Consider the following 26,536-nt stretch of genomic DNA (forward strand, 5'->3'; position numbering starts at 1 on the left):
AACAAAAGAGAGTAAATAAAAAATAATCTGTAGAGCAGTTTTTTGAGTGACCATACTTTAACAAGAAACTGCCAGTGAGCCTTGGAATTACTTTTGATAGGTTCAAAAGTAACTAATAAGACCATCAAAAGACTCCACCAACAAGTTTCCTCGAAAGAACTATGAATCAGATGCCCAGAATTTAACAAGCATCTTCACAAACATGTTACTTGGAAGAGCCTGCTAGCAAGTGGGACTACTAAATGCTGCCTAAATCATAATCTCTGAAAAACAGGGTATACAATCTCTATTTGTACAAAGAAACCCCTCCAGATTTCATCTGCTTATACCTTCAGATGCCTTTGAATTTCACCTCTGTCACAGCTGCTGAAGATGCTATGTAGGGCTCTGAATTACAGGTTCATGGACTAAAGTATCACAAAATAGATCTAGCAAAACCAGTAGTTTTAATACAAAATCCAGGTGCCATGAAAACACATGCTTTCTCAACCATTCCTTATCTGCTCTACATCAACATCTCAGTGTTGATCTATCTGATCTATCTATCTGATCTATCTGATAACACTGAGTAATATCACTGCTCTGTTCAGAGTAATACTGTGAGCCTTTTCTGAAAATTAGCTTTCACTTGCTTCTGAAAAATTCAATTATTTAATGGCTTCATGCAGAAAGGTAAACCCACCAGCTGATAGAGTCCAAAGGGCAGCTGGGAGGGCCTCAGGCCAAAGCACAGCTTTGCACAAAAAGTAAAAGATGCTTTAGGAATGTAAAGCAGTCCTGTGTCTGTACAGAGCACTGGCTCCTCTCACTGCTTAGTCTCTTAGTCTTAAAACTAACCTTCCTTTCCTATTCAGTACCATGCCCCACAACCATTAGTAACACCAGTAACTCCACTTTTTAATGGTAAATACAAGTTATTTCCATCAAGAGGAAAACAAAGCCTTTAGAAAAGTAACAAGAAAATGTTGCCAAAACATCTACATTTGGTTATACAATGCATATTTCCAAACTCAACAGGCCTCACAAAAAACTGATGATGGTTTTATTCCAGCTTACAAAAGTGTTTAAAATGAAGGTGTGAAAACGTTCCCAAGTTTTTATTGTAAAGAGCAATTAACAGCCACAACAAATGTAATAAACTGTCCCTTAAACTTGCTATTTTGTTGTAATTTCCAGCCATATCCCTCATTTATCCATAATTTAATGATTTTGAAGCAATATTCTAATTCAGTACATTCGGCCTGTAGTATCTGGATAATATGAGAGCAAAAAACACCCTTCTGACCATACTATTGCAACCTCTGAAGAAATTACTTTCTCTTGGAAAACTGCTACATGTTTTCCTAGTTTTTACCTTGCCCTTAAAACATTAAGTTGTGATGAGAAGTTCAAGGTTTTATTTTTCATACGCACAGTATTATGTACCTTACTTAAACCAAGTTTAAAATGCCATCATGATGACTTAAAAAACTGGCTGTTTATCATCATCACCTACACAATTCTCCCACAGGAGACATTTGATGCAAGCCTATTTTTAAGCACTAAAGCCAGTCTTAAAACCAAAATCGACAAATAAGGATCTACTCATAAATTTCACTCCAGTCAGCTGTTAAAAATCCAAGGCAAGAGATAAAAAGCCTTGAAAGGCATTAAAAAGGCTAGATGCACTATTTCAAACTGTCTTCACTCACTACTGCCAATAAATGTACCACTGAAAATTCCCATTACTGTGATAACAGAGTACTGACTGCAAAAGGAATTATTAATTTCCTTGCCTTTTGACTTATATTTGTTATCAGGACATATATGAACCAATTTACCTGTCAAGATGGTTTTTTGTGTGCTAATACTTTAGTAGATGTTTCTATAGTGATTTAGTCTTGACAACATATTAAAATTCACATGCATAGTATAAGAAAGGCAAGTGTGGTAGGGGCAAGCTAATAACACTGTTATTTTTGGAGCATAGCCAACCCTCATGTTGAGCTAAGACTTTTACTTTAATGTGGTTAACTTGCACACTTGCACACACCCACCCCCAGTTTAGGATTTGGGCAGGCAGATGGATTTCTTTTTCACTATTTCCTTTTAAATCCAAGATGTGGGAAGAAATACTTTTCAGAAATCAAGAAAAGCTAGTGTTTGTCCTGTTCACTTCCCCAATCCTATTCCCAAGTTACTTTAACTCTTAATAAACAGACAGTATTTACAAAAAAACGCTTAACCTTACTTACAACCTCAAAATTCTGCTATCTTTAGCTCATTGGTAAATAAATATATGCTAAACCTTAGAAGTTTTCATTTCCTCTGTGAAACTTACTCCTCTTAGCTTGCATGATTTACCCAAATCCCATATCCTCCATACTGAGTCCGTGTTTCAGCTAGCTGACCAGAAGCACAAGGGTAATTTTATTAGTAAATAGTTGTCAAAAAAAACAGAGTCCTTTTTACACTGGTGCCCATATACTCATACTCCATAGTCTGTCAGTAACTCTTCATTCCTGAAACTCCAGTTGTATTCCCACTATAAAACCAAACAACATTTTACAGACTTCAAGAAAACCGCAGGATATTGATAAATACATATATTATTCAGAATTTTGGAGCTGCTGTGCAGCGTACAGAGAAGTAATTGCCCTCCACCAGGTTGTTCAAACAGGTATCTGAGCTCCTCACCAAACAGCTCCTAGTAGAATGTAAGAGTTCAGATGCAGAGTTCTTTTAAAAGCAGTCCAAAACTTCATCACCATTTCCAACAGCAAGCAACTCACCTACAATAAATATACAGTCTACCACAAACCTTCCTGAAATCTTTCTTAAAGGTAAACATGTTACAGTCTGGATTCTTCACATTAGAATCTTCATAAATAGGTAACTGTTTGCTGTGCTCCTCTGACGTATTTATGGAAGATGTTTGTGAAGTTTCACAAACAAGAGGGAAAAAGATATGTAAACAAACAAAACCAATTTTCAGATAAATCCTCAATCCCTCCACAACCATCAAACAAAAACAAAAACTGATGTAATGAGCAAAATGAAGGTAGTTGTAAAAGCATGACATCACATGCCTCCCATAGGTAAAGGCAGGCCATTCTACTCTCACCTTTATCACGGTCATAGAGCAAATCTTCTGTTGAACAGGGACTGCCATCCTGAGATTCAGGAGGGCAGAAGGGAGAGACACAGGGTGAGTGGCTGCTGCAGCTGCTGCTGCGCTCCTGCACAGAGGGAGTCTGCGTGTCAATGCTCCGCGTGCTGCTGCTGCGGTAGTGAGCGGGCAATGGTGCCCGCCGGCCGTCAGGGATGTCCAAAGGCTGCAAGAGAAACAAGCAGTCACAGGGAAAAGATCAAACTCACAAGCAATGGCAGCCTGCAGCACTCATCAGCAAAGGCCTTAAGAAGAAAAAACATGGCAGTTTAGAAAGAACAGGGAGATCTCACGTAAGAAAATAATGCAGTGTACAATGGATACAACATACATTAATTACACGGAGTACTGGGGCAACAGGCACACGTTCCAATGCAAAGTTAACATCCACAATTCAACACATGCCAGTGTTATGTTTTTATGGTAGCTAAAAAAGCAAACCTCCCTCACTAATTATATGTAGTACTACAATTTTCAATAAAGGTCACTGCTATTATAATACAAAAACAAGTACCCCGACAGAGATCACATTTGGATAAAAGGGAAAGTAGAAAATGTCAAATACAATGGCATACTATTGCCATAACAACCAACTAAATTACAATTATAAAAGGAAACCATCCAAGTTTTGCTACTAAGTTGCAATTCTCCAGCACAGCCCTACATTCCATCCTTTTACAGATGATGCACACATGCAGGCTTGTAACAAGGCTCACAAGCTTTGTCTTGAGCCAAAGCTAGTAAGCTCTACCTGCCTGTATCAGCCTAGCTGGCACTGGCCAGAGTGATGCTGCATCCCATTCTGCAACATATTGCATAGACATGTTCACAGCAGTAAATTGGCATGCTCTACTTATTTGTCCTTCCCAATGGAAAATTAGTTTTTTAATAAAGACAGTGCTGCTTTAAATGTAAGAAACCAAGTGGGAATTTGAGTCTTGCTTAGAAGCAAAGGGGAAAAAAATGTCAGCAAGATTTAAAAACTTTTTATTCTCGCTTCAGTGAGAACTGTGTCCAAACCATAAAGAAAAGCTTAAATGTTCTAGCTACAAAAAATTAATGTCTTTTTCCTTCTCACTTCAAGTGAACATTTTTATTTTATTGCCTCTCTTCCGCATATATTCCAAAACTGTAACAGCTTGTTCCAGAGCCTAAAATTCAACCCAACACTTTTGCTAGCAAGAAGGACATGACACCTATTGGCTGAGTATCACATTCTCCCTTTTTCAGCAACAGTCTATCCAGAAAACCACCACATATTACATAAAGAGGCAGACAGAGCAGAGCAGGAAGATAATTTTCTTCTTATGAGTCTTCCAGTTAATACCATTTCATATTTCAAGTAAGAGCAAAGAAACACTTAAGGGAACATTACAGTTGCTCCATCAAACGCTGTAAGGTTTGGGCACAGCTGTGTGGTCTGTTCCAACAGCTCAGTTCCCATTGCATATGCGTTACAACACGACTTGCTGTTCCATTCCCATCACCCCAACAGGCCCTGACTCATTCAATGCACAAGACAGAGCTGCAGCTCTGTAGATTTGTTACACAGACAGAAGAGAGAAAACAAGACTGAAGCTGCAGAAAGAAAGTAGTCTCATAATTATCATAACCAAACCAACAAAGAAAAAAAAGACCACACCAAAAAAAAAACCACCCACCCGAACAAAAAACCAACAAAAACCAAAAAAACCCCCAAAAATACCCCCAAGAACTGCCATACAAAACAGCATTTTTAATTCTCTCTCTGCCACAAAAATTCTGTGAGATGTCATGGAATCAGCTGAACCAACCTCTGTCTTCTATAGTATCTCTTATGGATGCCCAGTTTATACAGGTCTGACTTGTAAGTCCTCTGCATTAAGAGATGCAGAAGGAGACTACAGGAGCTGTATTTTGAACTGCTAAAATGGAATGCAACATCCTGAGTTACCTGAACAACCACACTATAGAACCCTGATGGATTTGTGTTTCCCCATTCATAAAGTGTAAATAATATCATCTTTCTTCTCACATAACTGTGATGTAAAATGAACAAAATTTCGGACATGCTCCTATTATAAAGAAGCAAAATTTCAGGCAAAAATTCAGATTTCTGACTTCAAAGCAAGGTGTAACAATAAGCATGAGGACACAAATCTAAGGAGGAGAAGGGAAAAACACCAGCAGCTGCTCATTAAGGGCATACACTATGGTCTATGTAACAGGTAAAACAAGGATTCCAGGGAGGGGAAAAAACCAGCAAGTGATCACATAATTAAAGACTTCAGGATAACACAGATGTTCTTCCACACCTGGAGGAACAATGTAGTCTCAGGCAGTCAGGAAGTATATCCTACATCACATATTTCAATCTCCCCTGAACTAAAGCCCGAGGTACAAAAACAATCCATATTTTTAAACACATATCTAAATATACACACAAGCAGAAAAAGTTAAATATTTACCATTCTTTACAAGTGCAGTAACACTTATTAGGCATAAAAAATGCAGTTAATATCTCAGATTGCTGTGTTCTTGTATTTATCTTTCCCTCATTGCTGACAAGTAGAAAAATCACCATGAAAATATCAACTAGAAGTATTTAGCTTGTTAAAAACTTTATATATCAAACATGATCAATGGAAAAAAACACTTTTGAAGTTACTTTCTATGAGTCATGCCTGAACTATTCTAAAACTGAAGTTCTCACAACCTTACAAGATAAGAAAAAGGGTAACTAATTTGGTACAGCTGCTATTACTTCCCATAATGCCAAATGCATGGAAAACAACTAGAAATGACTGCATTCTATATGTTATTTCTTGAGGGTTTTTTTTCCAAGTATGTCCAGTCATGTATTAACCTTATGCCAAATGCCCTCCGACAGGACACCTGGATGTGTGTCCTTGCACACAGTTACATACTGTTCTGATCTCCCAGCAAAGGCAGGAAAAAGCTGCATTTGACAACAAGTATGTATTTCTCAATACACTGTTCACATTCACCAATTTGTTTTCAGTATCAATCTTTTTGCTGGAAAAAACCTTAACAACACTCTACTTAAAAGAATCAGGAACACCACCAGTCTGTGACAGCATTACCAATGGGAGTCTCCTCACAAGCTGTACATCTATTTGGGAGGCAACTTCTTCAGAGCAAAGCATTCAATGCCACTGATTTAAAAACTTTCCTCTAGACTAGAACACAAAGGCCAACATAGGAAAGTGCTTCTTCCTGCTGGCATCAGTGAAGCCATCAATGCACTAGATAAGGTGCAAGTGCAAAAACCATAATGTGCCCTAGGAAGGAACACTTGGGAAAAAAACAGTTTTCAGATGAAGGTTATGAGGAGTTAAGTAAGGATTCTCTGCATCTGTGCAAAATAAAAGAAGTCATTTTATTAAAGGCTTAAATTTCCAGATAGGTACATAAAACCACCTTGCCATCTCCTTCCAGAAGCATTAGAAATCAAACAAGGAACACAGTAATCAGTTTACTTACATTGTCTGATAGTCCATCAAAATTTATTTATTTATTTCTAATTACTTCTGTATACTTCTTCTAGTAGAATGTTTTTCCTAACAGGAGGCCTATAAACGTGTTTGTGTTCTGCTACAGGGCACTTTTCATGATTTTCACTATCGTATTCCAGAAGAGGGAACACCTCTTATCCCCTAATCCCTACAAATCATCTTTTGGCACCTGAGTCTCCAATGGTGGTGTTGTGGAATTACAATGGGACAAAGAACAAAAGCCTGCAACAACTTCACAAAAACCTGATCCCATCTTACAAGCTATGGTGAGAACAGAGACACACCACCACACCTTGTCAGAGTTAATCAGCAAGTTATAAAACGAAGGAAGGAAAATATATCCAAGAATTTTGAATAAATGCATTAGAACATTAATTAGAAGTTTATTAATAAATTTGAAGAGAAAGAGGTGATTAAGAAGTGGCTCAAAAAGGACAAGTTCATTTTATGAAAGCAAAAAGGAAACACCTTCAGCTAACTGAGGAAGATTAACTATGTGAAAAAATACAGCTATGGCTAAACTGCAAAGAATGAAATTTTTTGAGTATTTTGACCACTATGCAATATCTCTAAATTTTACCTTTTAAAAATCCTATTGACTGTAATGACACAAAGACATTGCTAATCCTCAACTATCTTTATGAAATACAAAAATAACTGGACAATCCAAGAGTGGTTTGGTTATTTTTGCTTTTATAACTACAATTTTAACCATCATTAAGGTGTTAAAACAAAACATTTTACAAAATGTTTCAGAGAAGTAACAGAACCAAATCAGTGTGAGTAAAGACAGAAGACATATTCCAAAGCAACAAACTATCTTTGACTGTGCTTTTAAAAGAGTTTCTAAAAATACAAAATGTTACAGCGAGAAAGAATGGCAGAAAATCGAAAGAAAAATGAACAGGATCACTAAAGTTTGGTTTCCTATGGTTTATCTTTTGTTCAGTGGCTCCTAACCTTTAACCCAGCTGCCCCCAGTCTAAATTGTTGTGTTAGGAGAAAGTTCACCAGCAGTAAGATTTGAGTAAATTATGATCATGTTATGATCTTCCATAAGCAAACTGAGATCTTGTAATCTCAGAGACAGTGCTAGGAGTCCCACTCTAGGCCCACAAGACCAGAGTTCACAGAAATTAACAGTTACATAGCAGGAAACAACCCTCTGCCCACAAAGATGGACTTGACTTCAAGGGCAATGTCTGATTTATGACTTTCTTTTGTGTCTGAAGCTCTTGCCAGCTGAATGTTTGGAGGAAGGGTTCACAATTGCCTTGGTTGCATAAACTCCAAGCACCTCTGGCTCAAATCCAACAACGCACTTAAGTATGCGCTTAACTGGTTTGCTGGATCAGAGTCAGTACATTCAGTAACACAGGAGAGCTCTGCATCCCAAGCAATAAGCTGTTAAAACCCAAGGACAACATTTACAAGGATGATTTGTCTGATAAATAAACGAAATATCCCCCAACTACAACTCCAGCCATAGCAACATCAATGGTGGCACCACAATACTTTTTTGTACTCTGGAGATGCTGCAACAAGGCTTGTTGAGCTGGGCATTCAAGGCGCATGTTTGATTTTTTTTCCTTATTCCCCTGGTATAATACACACCTCTTCTAAAGGGATAAGACAGCCTTAGGAAAGAAAACTTAGCACAGAACCACTACTACATTCTTAAGACTGCTTTGTCAACACAACTAGGGATCTGGAGAAGCCAAGACTACTCCTAAAAAATTTAAGTTTACTACCAATATGAAGAACTGGAAATATAAGGTTTCAGAATCTTAAACCTCTGATGGAAGTTTTATAGCTTGACTTGTATACTGAATTGCTATTATATGACCATTCATGAGAAAAGCACCTACAACTTGGAGAAGATTAGAAAAAAAAAGTGGAGTACTTTATTCCACAGCAGAAAATTTTCACCGGCCGTTCAGGAAAGAGCGGCTGTAAACCAAGTATTCCACATTTTCAGTGTCATCAAATTCCTTGATGAAAAGTCCAATGCTCCAAAGCAAAGCTGCCCCATTTGTCAGTATTTCCCATACAGACATCTCCATGACAGATCACAGAGGTTTCATGGCAGTAAAATGGTCCACATTTAGTTAATGGAAAAAAAAAAGCATTAAAACCAAAAAGGAGAGCACAGCACTGGAAACTTACATCTTGCTCAAGAAAGAGTGCAAAATGAAGCAAATATAACAAATCTCCTCTAATTACCTATTACTGCAGCCTGGAGTGTCTGAATGTTCTAACACTTGCATTTCTCACAAAAACTCGCAAGTTCTCTACAGAAAGGGCATTCTTAACAAAGTAGGTTTGGCCAGAAGCCCTTTAAAAATAAAAAAGAAAACTTAAAAACTAAAACCCACCATGCTAGAACACTGAAACAAAGTTTTCAAACAAACAGTTCTTTGAAGAAAATTATTTGTATTTTCAGCCACAACGAAGGTTCCTCAAGAGGAAGGTTTTCCCTGTGTTTATAGCTTACAAAGAGATAACAACCATAAACATGTTACTATATGCTTACCTTGGATACCTCTTCTTTTCCACTGTTCTCCTTAATGAATACTTTTTCCAGTTCAGGGCTTATTCCTTCTACATTACACGGCACACGTGAAGCGGTTGATTTTGGCACTGAAATGCTTGACAGTGGCATAGGGACAGATCTGGAAATACAAGCCTAGAAGGTAGACAGCAACATGATTTAAAGATGGAAAACAGAATAAAAGCAGAAATCTGAGACCAAAAGTAAAAACTTAAGTAAGAAGGTGTGTATTAATTTTGCCATTTAGAAGATCATCTTTAATTGGTGAATTTAAATAAAAACAAATGCCTGTATAAATCAAAAGCCAATAAAATAATTTCTCCTTAACTCAAAGAAGAGTTGTATAACCAAAGCATTCTATGACTTCACTTGGTAGTAAGCAGACAGGTGTATGTACTTTCCAGAGGCACAGACTAAGGTTTACACTGCAGGGGGATGGGGAGTGCATGGGGCCCTGATGCTAACTGGGATCCAAAAGGACTTTCATAACATTCCTAAAGCTTAATGACTCAACTAAAATATTCACCTAATGCACTTTTACTCTCTTTTGGTTGGCTTTACTGAATGCAAAATAAAACATTCATTCAGAACCTTTAATTTCATTAGTTAATACCTTTTCAGAACTTGATGTTAAAGGTCTTAAAAGAAATCATCTTGAGTTTAAGAAACAAGCATCTAAGGGAGTACAAATATGATTTTCAGAAAAGCCTGTTGAGTGGAGCTCTGTTACCAACAGGAAACATTCCTGAGAGTGCACACATCTTGTACAGTCAACATTAAAAGCTTCACCTTGGCAGCAGCTACACTGACAGCCATGAACAGTCTCACGTATCAATCAACTTGTTCTCCTCCTCCTCCTCACAGAATCACAGGATGCTTAAGACAAAATGCAAACATTTTTTGACTTCTTATCAAGTGAATCTTGCACAATGTGCAGCTCCCGAGGTGCAAGTCATTTGCCTGCAAGCATTCTCTGACTGCCAGAGCACACATCCTGCAGAATGGCTTTATCAGAGAACATCTTCCTGAGAAACCAAAGTGTCACATAAGCAATGACAAAGTGAGCTCCAAGTACTAAACAATGTTTCTTCACAGCACATGTCCTCGGTGGGTTTCAATCTGTGTCAAAGACTGTCTGCTATGTGACTATAATGGCACAGGTACTTGCAACAGCTTACTTTGAGATGTAAAGCAAAACCTTCTTCTATGTCAAATGTAGTAGGATCCTTTGTTATAAAGGCTAACAGGTTCAGGAAGAGCATCAAATTCCTATTGTCTTCATGCATTAGGATCTGACCACAAGATTTTATCCCCATAGAAGGAATGTAAGGAATCAGCCATCACAGCTCAACCAGCTGCTGTAACTAGCTGCTATAGAACACCAGGCAGTTAAAAAGGTACTCAGGAAATACCATGATAGAACAAACATTTCAGATGTTCAAAGAGTGGCCTGCTAGTAACAGGGAGTCCAAGTTAAGGATCTGCTACAGGTGAAATTTAAGGAGGACTCAAATACCTGCACTCTCAAATAAGCCATGGTTAAATGCTTTCTACAAGTGCCTTAAGATTTATGAAGATATTGGCTGAACCTCACCTGAGCTTTAGAACTGTAATTGGGTTTCAATTTTGCTGACAGGTTGTAGTGACTAGATCATGACTGCTTTGGGTATCCTCCACGGCACCCTGTTTTGGTACTTTCTTTTTCTTTATTTTCTATTTTTTTAACTAGTCCAGATGGAATCAGGACTGATTGCAAAACTGATAAGCAAATACCTCCCAGAGGAGCTTTGAAAGTTTACCACAAAAAAATTAGTCTTGGAAGCAAGTATGCATCCCTGGAAGCACAGCCTTATCTGGCCATGCCCGTAACTTTTACAGCATCATAATATATTTCAGTCGCTATCCTGGTGCAACCCTTCTTTTATTATATGATGACCATCAGATAAACTCCAGTGAAGGCACAGCAGTATCAGACTGTAAGCATTTGATGTACCACACCAGAGAACAAACACAGGGCAGATGGGAAGGCTCAGCAGGCTATTCAGCCAAGCCTGCTAAGGTAGGAAGCTGTTGATGTAAGGAGCTACCCCCTTACCTGAGTCTGACTGATTGCTATGTGGTTGCCATGGAGCGGTGACTGACGTTCCTTCTCTTTGCTGTGCCGGCTGCTCTGCTTGCTGCGCTGCAGCTGCTGCCTCAGCTTGGCAATCTGCTGGAGAGGAGTTCAGTGGTGTGAGAATGAGTTATCAAATGGGTACCTGATCAAATCTTCACATATGAAGTGAATCATGGACATTTTAATCCTCTTTGGAGGATTTTATAGGCATATAGGATTGCCTTTCCTTGAAGTAGGAGCACTAAAGCTTCTTTCTGCTTATCAGATATTTACTCCAAAGTATCTGCCCTATTCACCAACCTGATTATGACAACAGGCTTAGTTTATTTACTGAATTTCCTCATTTACACACAAGCACTGTAGTATCTGATGCAAATAAAAGTAATCAGAATGACAATTTGTAGCATCTTCTAATCTCTAACTGGTTTAAACTGGGGACTTTAAAGCCTACAGTTTAATTTGTTTGATCTTAAACCAAAACAAAGTTTTTCATGATAATTCATCATAAAAGTAAAGAACCTTCACAAACAACTGGCACTCAAAATGCACTGTTCATCTTGGAGTACTTCTTTAATACATTTAATAGCACTTCACTACAGGCAATATTACCACAAATTCCTTCAGGCAGACAGAATTATCTTTCCTGCTATCTGCTGCAAAGATGTCTAATCAAAAGTTACATTTAAAATGTCAAATGCAACTAAAGCCATTATCCATTTGACCTGCTCCTTAACAAGAAACCAAAGAATTTCATTTTGGGATTCCTCTACTTATGTATTCCTCCCGGGAAACTTCTACATGAAAGAGAGTACTTACCTCTATAAACATTGTCTCAGAAGTTTAGACTGTGTGCAAATTCACACAACAGGTACAGACACTTCCTTAAAACTGGATAATTTGTTCCCTTAGGCTCAAATCCCACTGTTCCTCATGCTCAGCACACTAGAATACAAGGCCATGCATGGCCCCATTTCATTTTTAACTCAGCTAGAGATACAACTTTTAAAAGCCTGAAGGGCAAGTAAGGAGAATGAATGCACATGGAATTCATACATCAGCTGGAGACTAGCCTCTCTTTCTGAGTGACAACTCACAAGTACACGCACTCTGTGGTTATTTCCATGTAGTTAAATATATCACTGGTACTCTTGCAAAGCAATTCCATGTCAGAGAATCACTTCACATCACTCTTCACAGTGTCAGAGATGACAGTGCTTGGTGAAGAGGTTTGGATGGAGCTCTGCTGCAGGCTGTGAACTCTTCTTTGTGCTGTTTCTGGTAGCACTCACAGAAGAACAATCTATCTTTAAGGCTTCACATCAAGTTTTGCCACAGGTCATTACCCATATTTAGAAAACTGCTACTCAGAAATGGCTGAATACTTTGATCTTTAAACACACAAACAGTTCAAGAGTTCCAAAAGGGTCTATGTGTTGAATATATCCAGAAAAACAGAGCCCTAATACAACTGCATTACTACACAGACGAGCTACACTTAGAGAACTGGGACACTAAAGTCTTGATCAAAAGTACAACTCAAGCACCATATTGCAAGAAACTTTGCAGTCTGAAGAGGTATTTCATGTCTGAAAAAAAAAGAAATCCATTTCTGTAGAAACTTCCCCTTCTTGTAGGAGTAACAGCACTTAGGAAATCTAACTCCATAGATGAAAAAACATGCAGGTAACTACTCTGGTAAATATACACACATTACAAATATTTCTGTCTTACACTGGAATATTGAAGAATGGGAAGAACTGGGAAATAATCTTCATCTTCCCCTTTAAAAACAGAGGAGAAAAATGATGCCTGGATCAGAAGACAGCTGTGACAGAGATGGCTGGCTACAAGAATCATGAGAAAGCAAGAAGACTGCTGTATATAAATCTTTCATTTCTACTGCCTCTCCTTGACTCTGTGCACCTCTTCCTAAGTCAAAAAGTTAAATATACTATTTTGTTTAATTTAGATGAAATACAGTTTCTGAGCTTTCCTCAAGAGCACACTATGAAAAGCAAATATCTATATCTACACAATACCACCTCAGAGATCTGGCTGACTGTTTTCTGTCACAAATAAGCTTGCAAATCTTTGACAACATAGCCTCTCACTGTAAAATTTGGATAGTGAAAACTCTAAATGGGAGAGTGTTGATAGGCTGGTATGTCTCTAGCCTAGCCAAAAACCTTGAAGCTCTGATACTGTGAAAGGAATCAATGGATCCCTGGAATTTAAGGTTCTCTCAGCCACCTCAAGAGTATGTGTATTATGGCAGTCAGTAGGTTCTTGACACTAACAAAGAGTGACTGGGTCACTGAGGAGAAACAGAAGATGGAAAATTGTTGATTTGATTGTGTATCTGGAGCTGATACAATCTCTTGAGCCAAACAAGCAATGCAGTGAAGAAACAGATGTGCCTTCTCAGATCATATGTCCTTAGCCCAGAACTTGCAGGACCCTAGCTGTCCATGATGTCGTAGTTACTTTTGGACAAGAAAATGAGAAAGTAACAATGGGCTTAGAAAAAGGAATCTGCCTTTTCCTATTTATCCTGCAGACCTGGGAGACAGAGGCTTGCTGGCACAGACAACCAGCAAGCTGGCAGTGTCAATGAGTACACCAAATCTGCTGAACTGAGCGATGCTCCACCTCTTCACCAAGGGGAGTCCACAGTCATTCTACCACTTGCTAATCCTGAAATTGCAATAGCTTTTTTTCTTCTACAAGATTATCTTTTAATTACCAATTTTTTTCTATCTCAAGGTGAAATAAAGCCACTGCTACCAACAGGAAATAGCTGTGCTAGCTTCCTCCAAGTTTATCTACACCTTCTTCTCAGGTAGCAGAAAAGCACCATCAGAGCACCAAACATAAGCAAAATTATCTACAGTATGAGCTACACTAATTCTTACAAAAGAAATATAATTCATGGAGTAAGAGAAAAGTCTGAAACATATGCCTTGATGGCACCTGTTCTACCAGTTATCTCAAGGAAGCAGCAGATCCTGTCTCCTGGGCACTCAACTGATGCAGTGAGTATGAGCTAGGGAGTCTCTGTGCAAAGAAAATGGTGCCAAGTGAGAGGTATCAGGAAAACAGACATTTGAAGATCCAGCATTAGACCAGAGCTGTGCAAAGAAAATGGTGACAAGGAAGTGGCAGGAAAGTAACCATGAGTTGCACTAGGGAAAGCAAAGGGCAGTAACAAAACACTCCATTTTCACTGAGCAGCTGAGAACAGAAAGGGTTTGGGACACCACTTCCCTCACACGTGCAAGTACTGAGCATGAGTGTGACTGGGGTATACCCAGTCATATTAAGGAACATGTGCAAATCATCACAAAAAGATCTAATCTGTATCCTAAAGCACTCACTTGTTGGACATATTTAAGCCTTTGCCTTGCACATATATGCCCTTAGATCCATTACATGTGAATTATTTTTGTTGACCAATTCAAATGTTCTCCCTGCCTACCTAACTTGAAGATGGGCAGAACATTCTTCTTAGAAAATACAGCTATTTCCTAGAGGATACAGCTGAAAGTAAAACACAGCCAAAAAAAATAATCAAGGTATTCATCAAGGAGTAAGCTCAATTTGAATGCTATTTCCAATGTTCAAATGCCATTTGTTATCTAAAACTGTTTTGCTACATTTCAATGTGTAAACATATATGGCAGTAAATTTAAAAAAATACATCTTAATTCACATTTGGCAAGTACTCTCATGTGACTGCATGGAGAGAGAAAACACAGCACAGATCTGTGCACATTACAAAAAAATTAAGAAAATTTTAGACTTTGGTCTTCCATTGTTCTCTGCAATGCTGCTGATGCAGTGGAAAGACTCTTTTCTTCACCTATTTTAAAGTAATTTATAAAAAATCCCCCACCAACAAAAAACACTGAGAAAACACAAAGAGCAGTGCATCAGAAACCTACACAAAGTCATTCAGGGTACAAAGTTTCAGTCTGGTCTTCATGGTTTACTGTCAGCCAAAGGTAAGATGACCATCTAGGATTATTGAACAAACAAGTCAGGAAAACCCCTATAAATATATTTTTTGCTTGCTAAGTATTTATATAGCTCAAAGCTGTAAAATGAATAATATGAATTTTCTCTCTGCCACTTGTGACATGCATGCAGACTAATATAACTCATAGCACAAAACTGGAAAATAACCAAATTAGGTCCATTCTTTACAACACTGATATAATCTAAATATCCTGGTAATTTTTCCCTTTTGAAGGGACCTAGATGCAGACTAATATGAAGGAACCTGACACATCCCACCATACCTCTCAAATGCTCACTAATATTTAACAGTCACTAGGCTGTATTTCTACAGCTCAGCCTACACAACATGGTAACTCCCTATTGCTGATCAAGCCACAAACTTCTTGTTAATTAGTGAGCTCCATCTCATTCATTAAATATTTCTTAATAAATGAGTTAACCAGTAGGTCAAAGAGCAAAACAAGCATTAGAAGTTCTCCCTAAACCTTTGAATACAATCTTTCAATTGCTATATGAAAGCACATTAGGCATGCAAGCTCTCATATTCAAGTCTCTTTAATTCCTAAGTCCTTTTCAAGTACTCTGTTAGAGCAAAAGGGACCTTCCAATGGGGGGCTGCTGCTGTCTGTGTAACAGACACAGCACAGACAGCTGCTTATGGGAAGTGAAAAATCAGCTGTCTGAAATATGTCCTTAAAAAACCTATACAAAGCGAAAACTACTAGTTTTAAATAAAGGGTTTTTCCCAGTTCTGGGTAAATTCCAGTTCAGGGTAAGCTATAACTAAATAGTCCCTGAACAACATCAAGAGCATTTCCAACTAATTTTTCAGGTTGAAAAGGAAAAAAATATGAGTGTCCAGTATAAAGACTGACAGCAATCTTTATGTTCCCATCAAGACATGTATCTATTGAAATAATGTTAAAGCAGTGTGGCATCATCTTAGACAAGTTGCACTTAAGACTTTTCAAAATCAAGTAGTAGAGCCCTTCAGAATAAACAAATTCTTTAGAAGTAGATTTCATTATGAAATAATTAAAGGAAACTTTATATTGACAGCTAAGGACTTCTAAATTTCTAATAGACTCACAAGAAAGCAAATATAGATCTATTTTAGTGCTAGACAGACTTAATCCTGGACACAGAGCTATTTCAATTAAGGGCAAAGTAAGTTTCACTACCCAAACTGAAATCCTTTTTGTAAGTGGCAATTCTGAATTCATTTGCTTGCTTGGGATGTTAAACCTATACGCTTGCTTGTCGCTTTTATGATGTAGATCTTAAAAAAAGACCTAGCAGTTGCATTAAAGAAATTTATTTAATTTTAATAGTACTCAAATTAACCAAGGAAAAAACTGTTTTTGAACTTAAACACACAATCTTATTTTATCAAAACCAGTAACTATCACACAAGTGTTTAGCTAGTTTACCAACATATTAAAAAAATGCTAGAAAACATCACATTAATTTCTGAAGCAAGAAAACATGAATACAAATTGCTAAAACAAGCCATGGAAACTGCCAACAGCTATCTACTTGTTTACTATCAAATATTGAAGAAAACAATTCAAAATTCTGAGCAGAACAATGTTACCTACACTACGCATAAGAAATGCAGCTGCCCAGGAGAAGGTGTTATTTTCATTTTCATTACTTATGCTCTTGCTTTCAGCTGCCCATAGCTTTGTCAAATGCCTACCACGCAACATTCTACTCTATCTCCTTCCCATCAGAGACTTCAGTAGAAGTGCTAGGGCTGTTTAAGAATGTGATTTAAAATGAAAGGGAGGGTGGAAGAGATTTTACCATATTATGTGCCAAAGCACATTACTTTAAGCTTTTTACTTGCATGGTTCTGTTCTCCACTGTTTTGGATGAAAAAGCCAAACATTTGCCTGAGGGTCCTTTATGCTGCAAATGTGCTCCTCTAGTCCCTCGGAAGAATCTTTACATTTGGTGAAGCTTTGGCAAAAAATTCAGTTTGCACATGTTCAAGAAAGATATCTGGAACTGGCAGCAACACTTGTTAACAATTCTGTCTCTCAAGGGCTTTACAGTTTGAGTAGAACCACACCAGGGAATTTCTCCTTCCAGGAACTGCAGATTAATGTGGCACAAAGAAACCAAGTGCACAGACACTGCTGGTATTGAACAAACACTTAACACCCACCACACAGGCTGACACTGAGGGAAAGGAAAAAGAAAGAGATAAAATAAAAGCCAAACAATGGATAGCCAGAACTAACAAGGAGCTGGAAGTTAACAGAGTAAGAGCTCAAATAGGGTAGATGAATAATGGCTGGATGATGCACGAAGTATGACATGGGTTATGAACCCAAGGAACTAGAAAAGGTAAGAAAATTGGTCAGAGTAGCTGAAGAAAGGAAAACAGAGGAAAGGGAAGAACTGTATGCTGAAGAAGACAAGGGTAGGCTTTGGGGTGAACAACCATTGCAAAGTTTGGATAGAAACAACTCTCTTCCACAGAACCAATTTTGTCTATTACAACATTCTAGTAAAAAAAGGAACTGCGAAGCACATTGGCCACACATTTCTTATCTTTCCCATGTGGTCAGTACACCAAGAGGGTGGCAACCCAGCACAATGGATCACTGTTATCAAATGGCAGAGACTTGCTTACATGCTGAAGGGTTCACTATCACTGACAGCCACAGGCCTGTGGTGAAGAAGAGCTGCTTGTTGTACAAACTGATAGGAAACTGCCAGAGTATGAAGGATAGTCTCTCAGTAAAAGCAAGCAAACATTATCCTAGAGAAACAGATGCTACTCCTGTCTGTACGATCATTTCTTTGCGCTGGTAGGAAAGGTTTAAGCCAAAATTTCTCAGACACAAAACTCCTACTGCACTTATTTCTGGTCACCTAATCTGTGATTGTGAATGCTTCCACTCTGCTGCAGGTAAAGTCATCCAGGCAACTGAAGGCCCATGTACCAATACATCAAGGTTTCATAAGATGTATTTGGTGAGATGGGAACAGAGAACCCTCTTTTGATCAACCTATCTTTGGCCCAGGACCTCACCTTTAAAAATGAGGCTATTGCCACCAATGGATTGCAAGATTATTCCACATTTGTCAAATGACATTTTAAAATTTGAGTAACTAAACTTGCATCACTCCTTCTGACAATTATTCTATGAATGGCTGTTCAGAAGAAGAATATATACTGCCTTTTAACTTCTTCTCCTTAGATAACCTATACACTCCTTCTCATTTCTGAAGGCCCTATTCAACAGGGAGTCAGGAAAGAGAATGTAAAAAGCCCAGCATATGAAGGAAAAGTTCCATCATGAAAACATGCTGCAAGATTCATTTTTCTAGAAGAAAAGTGCAGTTCTTGAAGAGAGGATACACTCTTCCTGACAGGGGCATGAGGCTGAATGTAGCCCCTTATCAGGTTCTGGACAGATCTGGTTACTCAAACTCTGGAGAAGATGGAGGTTACTGGGGCAAAAACTGAGATACTGTCATTTCAGCTGAGCTGGAGACTATTTAACTGTATTGACTTTCTCATTATGCAAATCCACTTTTTTTAGGCTCTTTCTAGTTGCAATAGTAGTCTACAGCAAAATATTTATGATTAAAGAGCATTTCAAGTACTCATACCCTTACTGTATCAACACTTTTTTTTTGTGGAAGTGGTGTCCTCTCCATTTCCAACCTAAAATCTGAACGAAATTTATGAGCAAGGATATGTGAATATACCACCTGCCACTTTGTCTCTTCCAGGAGAGCAGTGTTAAAGGTCAGAAAGCTAACTAACATAACACTGAACAAGAAGCTGGTTCCTCAATGCTCACTCTGGCCACTCTTTCACAATCAACGCTTCATAGTACGCACGGAGGAAGTCCAACAAGCATAAAGTAACAATCACTCTTCAAACAACTCTTAGACTGGAGGTAAAACCTGTTTCAAAAGCAAAAGGGAAGAGGGAAAGGGTGCAGTTTCCTGGACTCCACATAGGGTTTAAAAAATGTCTTGGGCTTATCAAATCTTGAAAGGCTTCACTGTGCAAAACTTCTCACCTCTTTCAGCTGATCAGCACTTCCCCACGATGCTGAGCGCTGATGGGATCTCTTTTCTGCTCCCTCTTCAGCCCAACAGCTGGGTGTCTACAAGGGAAAAAAAAAGAAAATATGCTATACTGAGTTCTCCAGGTGAGAAAAACTTCTGGCACAAATTACTGCCTTACTCTTTAGGCAGTGTCAGTTATGTGAATAAATTTCAGAACCTGATATGCAGCACTAATAATCTCAATAAACAAAAAGCAATATAGAAAACAGAGCTTTGTAAACATGCATTTACAAAGGATGAGAACAATGCACATTAATGAAGAAGGAATCAGAGGCCTGACAAAAAACCTTACCTGGCTGCTCCCACTGTGCTTGGGCTTCCACGTCTACATTCACTTAGTGGGCAGTTTAGAAAGCCACACCATTAAAAAAAACTGTAGAACAAACTCAAGCCAGGATTCACTTCTCCCACCTGTCTTCCTCAAACACTGGACCACAGAACCAATCTCTTCTTGCTAACTCTGACTAGATAAGAGCTTTATACACCATTTATTATTTCTGGCACCAACTTACATGAGCAGCACAGTACCACACAGGCCTTTTCTAACCATATCTCAAAGCCTGTAAGTCTGGTGACTGTTCTTAAATATAGGAGCTAAAATTAAACCCCAAAGACTGAGAAGCATCAGAAAGCCCAAAATCTCAACCACTATGCTTATTTGTCACAAGGCTATAATGAAAATTGAGGTTTTCCACCAGAATTCCTGAACAAGAGAGTCACAGGAACAATGGAAACATCTAAAATTCAGGAAGAGTTTGGGATATGAACTATAGAAAACTCAGTGCTATAGGCACATAAACATAAATCTATGTTGGGATTTTTTTTCCCTCAACAACTCCTACTAGTATTAGCTGACTCTTTCACAGTAAGTACACAAGAAATAAAACTGAAAATAATTTGTCCATGGGGTTTTTAAGGGAGGGGACCACTGCTAACACTTCTAGGGAAACAAAAGCCCAGCCCACAAGACAAATAGGATCTGGGATCCACATGTCTGTGGGACTTGTTCTCATGCATGGAAACCCTGCTCCTCCACAGCTTCGCTTACTCTCGCTTCCCATCTAGGATCTGGAAGCTTTTGTAGTACTCACATGGATACCAGAGACTGTTTGTTTGGCTCAGGTAGGAGGCTGGGCACCACTCTGGGAACACCATCAAACCAACCCCTTCAGCTCCTCCCTGCCCTGCAAGGGGAGCTGGGGACAGCCCCCAGGGCCAGGCCACTCCAGGCCAGCCGTGGTACTATCGAGCTCACAACTGTAGCTTCAGAGCATGGGCTGCACCTCCATAACCACCACACTGCCAGGGTGTTATACAGCCTACAGCCCAGCACCTAATCCATCAGTGCTAACATTTCATCTGCTCTGTCTCTGTGTGCACAGGCCTACAGAACCCTCCTCTGTTTTCTGCCACCCCTGCACTTTCCATGGTTTTGGTGGGGCTTTTTCTCTGTTATTTTTACACCACTAGTAATATTTCAACCAAAGGCCCAGCAAGCTGTGTGGGTGACTAGAAAACCAAATGGAAAAAGTCAGTCTTGAAGTTTTTCCTGCATGTTTCCAGAAAAGAAAAAATAAGTCCCTATATGAAAAGTTAAAGAGTTCTGTGTACTTATTAATATCCCCTTCTGTTTGGGTCTGAGGAAGAAACCAGAAGATAATGTCGTTATGAAAAAAAGAATAAAATCAAATGTGAGAAGTTACAACAGCTATTTAAAACTATGTGAAAGACAAGGCAGTCCCTCACAGCCAGGCAGCACTTAACTCTCCTGACCCAAAGCAGAGCCTCTGCCATATGCATGTGCTACCTGTGTGTGTGCATCTGCTTGCTCTGCATTTCAACAGAGCCACCTTCTAAATAATTACTTGGTTTTGCAGATTCATCTCCCTGAAATTTGTGTGGAAGACATTCTGTTGGGTTTAAATGTTGTTTTTTTAAAAAACATTGAAGTAGCTTGCAGATTCCTACTAAACTAGTAAAAATGGGGAAAATTTTTTGCTTTTTTAAAATCAGAGGCTTTCACAATCTGTTACAATTTACTTTGCAATTTAAATTGCTCTTACAATATTTTACTATATCCCAAGTACAGCTGGAACCATATCCTCACATGACACCAGCAATAAAAAGGCAATTCCAAGAAAATTTATCTTCTAAAGAGCGTCTCCTGAATACAGCACTGCTCCACCATTTGGGGAACACCAGGATGAAGCAGAACCAGGCAGTTTGGGGGCTTAAATACTTACCTGTAGTGCAGAAGGGTGCACCAGGGATCACTACAAGCTCATATCCTTTCAACTACAGCTTAATAAACTGAAAAGATATCAAGAATCTAAAAAGCCAAAGTGACTTTCTCAATACAGAGAAGTAAACTGTTAAAAAATAAAACAAATATGTAGAACACACAAGCCTGATTGTATTTTTAATAAACACAGATATTGATCCAGATAGCAAGGACAAAACACAAACTAAGATCAACCTCTAAAGACCTTCATCAACAATATCACTGACTGCTAGGAGAGGTGGGAATCCTTATAGTGCAGAGGATCTACTCAGAAATCAAAAATAAAAGTCAGAAAATATCTATTCACTTAATACTAAATTTTGTACTTGTTCAAGAATGCTTTGACATTCTCTTCCACTGAAGTAGCATCCCCCTTGAGACAAGCACTACATGGATGCTTTCAGCCCCTTGTAAACTGAGTCAAGACACAACCTGCAAAGGATACATACACAGTATACAGAGGGCAGACTATTTGTGAATCCCATTTTACCTGCAGTATTAGATTACAAATATTGTATGGTGCTCCTTGCACAGTACTGAAGTCAGACAGTGTTACATTTATGGGCTATTTAGAGGCAAATTTAAAAAAGAAAAAGCTTTACAAAAATAATACAACATAAGCGGTTACTAGAATATTACCACAAGGTAGTCTTCTTCAAACCCTGGAAACTGTGGCTTGCTATATTGTTGGAATCCACATTATATGAAGAATAATTTTGAGTTTGTAACAACAAATCTTTGTAGTCAAGTAAAAGCTTTTAAAAAACAAACAGAAGCATCCCAGAATTGTTGTATTCAAACAGAAATTCTGCTTTTCTAAGTTTAGCTTATGTATGAACACCTCATATCTCACTTAAATGCTGTCATTTAGATCACAAATAAGATGGGGGAGTGTAGTACCCACAATCTGTCACATTTCATGGAAATTGTTTTCTCATCTTATTTACAATTTCCACAAAACAAGCTTATCAATGAAAGCCTTCATTTGAAGCTGCAAGTGTACTTCTGAAGTGTTAAACATATGAAAAAAACAATATTAAAGCCAGAATGTAATTCAGAATTGTATTAGAAGAAAATTTTCTGAATCACAAAACCACAGTTGCTGCACTTCAAGTCAGAGAGAGGGTGAGAGTACCTCCACAGTAAGAGATGTCAGGCACTACCTGTCAAACTGGTAACATTTCAGAGCATCACAGAAGTGATGCACTGAACTTCATAAAGAAGGATTAGTCCTGCAAGGCCACACTAAGAAACTAAGATTTTAGGGGGAGATCCTTGAAAACACTAGATAATGCATGTTGCACCTACAAGACATGGATCCCTTGTTTTTAAGAAGTTAAGGTTTGTAGCCCATTTCAGCTGACACATGGGATAGGACATGCTCAGAGTGCCACATCTGTTTGCTCTCTTCAGTCTTCATGTAAATCACAATTACCATAGCTCTAATTCACCCAGCCTTGTGGAGATCAGCAAGGTAACCCTGACTTTCTTTCCCATCCATGCCAGGGACATACAGCTACACCCTTTCCACTTAGATCAGAATGACTGCATAGCATACCAACCTACCTAAACCTAAAATAATACTGTATTACCTTAAGTGTCTCATATTTATTGCCAGCCCTTCACTCATAACTACTACATCCAGCCTGCATTCTGGAATATATACATATGTCTATGCTTTACAGGGGAAGCAACATGTTTTTGAAGAACTTCCACATTCAAAAGAAACCCAATGGCAGCACTAGAAGATAAAAACTGATGTGTTTTCAGGTATTTCTAAAGCATTCAAAGGCCATCTAGAAACTTTACAAAGAGAAATTGCCTAGTTAGAAGTCAGTTTGACTGCAGATGATCACTCTTAAACATCAGACAGGTTAAGTCAGAATGACAAATTCACAGCTCTATGACATATCTTATTCCCTGTCCTTTCTGCCAATATACATCATTAAAATATCCCAAAGAAATCAATTATAACTAATACACCAGTAAAAAAGCTTCATGGAATTGAGCCTCTTTGTTTATGTCTATTAATATCACAGAAAAAAAAAATCTACCCAGAAGAAAAAAAAAGTGTCTAATGACAGCTAGCTATATTAAAGCCTTGATCTACCCATAAGAAAAACATATTTTAGCCTAGAAACTCTGCATTATTCTCTAGGTTAGAGAGAAATAAAAATTCTGAAAGGCATTTTGCAAACTTTCTTCAGTTTCATTTGTTCCATACCTAATTGCCATATACAATGAGAAAAACTGGATTCCAATATTGCTGGATATGCCTAAGTCATCAACAAGTCAGAAATCACTGGATAATAAAATGCCACTAGGCTATTCATTCATTTCTTTGTATTATTCAGATTGAGAAAGACTCCATGACAAACTTTAACTGACAATACTTTTGTTATGACATCAACATCATGTTTCTTTTTAATCTCTCTTTTTTTAATTTTATAAATATCTTTTAAATTACATATCTACTGCCAAATAATTATATTTATTAACTCTGACAATTATCCAAATGTTTCTGAAGATTCCAAGGTTAGACACAGCCACTTCAACATTGAGTTGTTCTTTACACTATGAAGGGGGAAATACTTAAATGATGAAGCATAAAGAAGTGGTGTACAAAATTGTTCCATCAGTGCTCCCAAAAGAGACAGAAAAATGGGGAAAGAAATTACACTGAGTTTTAAATGGTCTTAATGAAAAGTTCAGATTTTACAAAAGGAGAGGAAAGTAGGACAATGGAGGAACTCAGGAAAGGGATCACAAAGTATATCAACACAAGTAACTTCTTATAATAAGAAGTTTACCTGCATTTCTGAAATACTTATAGCACTACTAAATACAATTGCATACTTCTGGTTATCCAAAATGTGCTGCTCCTTAATGATCAGCCAGTTGCATGCATATGCACATATACACACACGAATGTACACACAGAATTCTGAGAAATACTGAATTGTACAAATACCACAATGCAGTGTTACAGCGCATTTTTCCAAAAGCAAACAACCACTTCTCTTCTGTACTTTCAGTCAAAACACTTGGGGCAAGTGAGAGTGACAAAGAAATATGAACTGTAGTTCCTATTCTCCAAGATATGACAAACTAAACCAAGCAGAATTCTGATCCCTCCCTTCTATTATTATGAAGAAACATTTTGTTCATGAGTATTATACAAGTTGAAAGAATTTAAGTGGAAACAAGGACTTGGAATAAAGCCCATTAAAGGCTCATCTGATCACCATGAAGACCAGAAACTCTCTCTTCTTTAAAAAACAAGAATTCTAAGAAACTTGGAGCAGCCATAATCACCACCTTAACAAAACCAAACAAAATTTGGATTTTAGGTTAACATTTAATTAGGAACAAAATACACCCTTGAAAGATAAGTAATTATTCCACCTACAATGTAGTTATACTGAGAGCATTGTTCTTGAATTTAGAAATAAAACAAGAGATAACTTATTCTCCAATGAAACATGCTCATACAGAAAAATGGCTTATTGATTTTCATTAACTTCTTTTTATTTAACTTAATTTGCTATGCATGCATCCTATCAACAACTTGGAACTCATCCTCAGTTCTTGAAATTAGATATACTTCAAACTATACAGAGCTCAAACAACAAAACCCCAGACGCACACCAAAACATAAGATGGTTTATCATCATCTACAAGCCTCCCTAGTAAGCATTTTATTTGGGGGGAAAAAAAAAAATCCACCCAAAAAAACCCCAAAAAAGAAAAAAAAAAAAAAAAAGCCCTCCAGCTGGAAATCACTGTGCATATTAATATGCTGTTCCATTTTACATATTCATAGTCCCAAGTAGTGACTCAACTTAAACACTGATAAATGGTTGAGTCTGGCACAATTTGAATAAAAAGACAGCTAATAGAATTCTATGCTGGAAAATATCCACAAATGCAAACCTTGAGATCTCCCTGCTCCTACCCCTTTGAAATAATACTTCATTTTGTAATGACAACAGTATGCTTTTCCTCTCTTTTATAACTGATTATGCTGAAAAGGTAAAATTTCATTTTTAGTTTCTGAATGAGGCAAAGGGAGGCAGTCAAATGTTCACATAACCTGAACACTTACTTGAGCTCACAAGGAAAGCAATTTTACTGCCAAATACTTGGAGCTGAAATATTTATAGAACAGTTTGTTTATCTTTTCTGTAACTAGTGAAAATGTTTGTTTCTGAATGTTTAAATATTCTAAATTTTCTACTCATAAGGGTATTTGTAAAGATTGATATGGATATGCATTTTAAGAGAGGGCCTGAGAAATACAGTAACTACAAAGCTTTCAAAACAGAAAGACTTTAAAGTCATAGTATTGTGAAAAGAAGGCATCTTGAAAATAAATCCAGAATTAAGGGCTTTTTAAGTAGATCTTTTGTGACAGTAAATATGACTGCTGTTTTTTGGCTAAAACTTACTGTCTCGTTTCAAAATAAGCAGGACATGAAGACAGCCTTTTCCAAAGGGTCCACATTACAGTTTCTAAAAATTTTCTTGGAACATTTTAATCATCAGTTTCTCAAATTAATTAAGTAAGATTTCTGAAACATACAGACCCGTTTTTTTCTTTTCTAAGCATTCTGTACTTATCTTTACCCCATCAAAGGGCTTCCTGTGCCACATAACACCATATTTTAGAGATGAAGAAACTTCTGTATACATTCTAACTTGTCCTGAGAAACTCAGTATTACACAAAAGGCTAGAATCATAGAATCTATTTCAAGACCCATGATAACTATGGATCAGAATCGTGGCACAAGAGATAAACAACTGATTTAATAA

The 26,536-nt window shown here is 37.8% G+C and overlaps 1 protein-coding gene across 1 annotated transcript in view; it reads right to left on the reverse strand.

The window, feature by feature from the left end:
• GLCCI1 (glucocorticoid induced 1) overlaps positions 1–26,536 on the reverse strand; it is a 53,043-nt gene that overhangs the window by 6,613 nt on the left and 19,894 nt on the right. Inside the window, exons 4-7 of the mRNA XM_014312119.2 lie at positions 19,394–19,480; positions 11,310–11,423; positions 9,197–9,349; positions 3,104–3,314 (exon numbers count right to left, since the gene is read on the reverse strand). Coding sequence (XP_014167594.2) covers positions 3,104–3,314; positions 9,197–9,349; positions 11,310–11,423; positions 19,394–19,480 — 565 coding nt within the window. The remainder of the gene's footprint in view (positions 1–3,103; positions 3,315–9,196; positions 9,350–11,309; positions 11,424–19,393; positions 19,481–26,536) is intronic.

This window comes from Geospiza fortis, unplaced genomic scaffold (assembly GCF_000277835.1).
Source record: "Geospiza fortis unplaced genomic scaffold, GeoFor_1.0 scaffold138, whole genome shotgun sequence".
NCBI lineage: Eukaryota > Metazoa > Chordata > Aves > Passeriformes > Thraupidae > Geospiza > Geospiza fortis.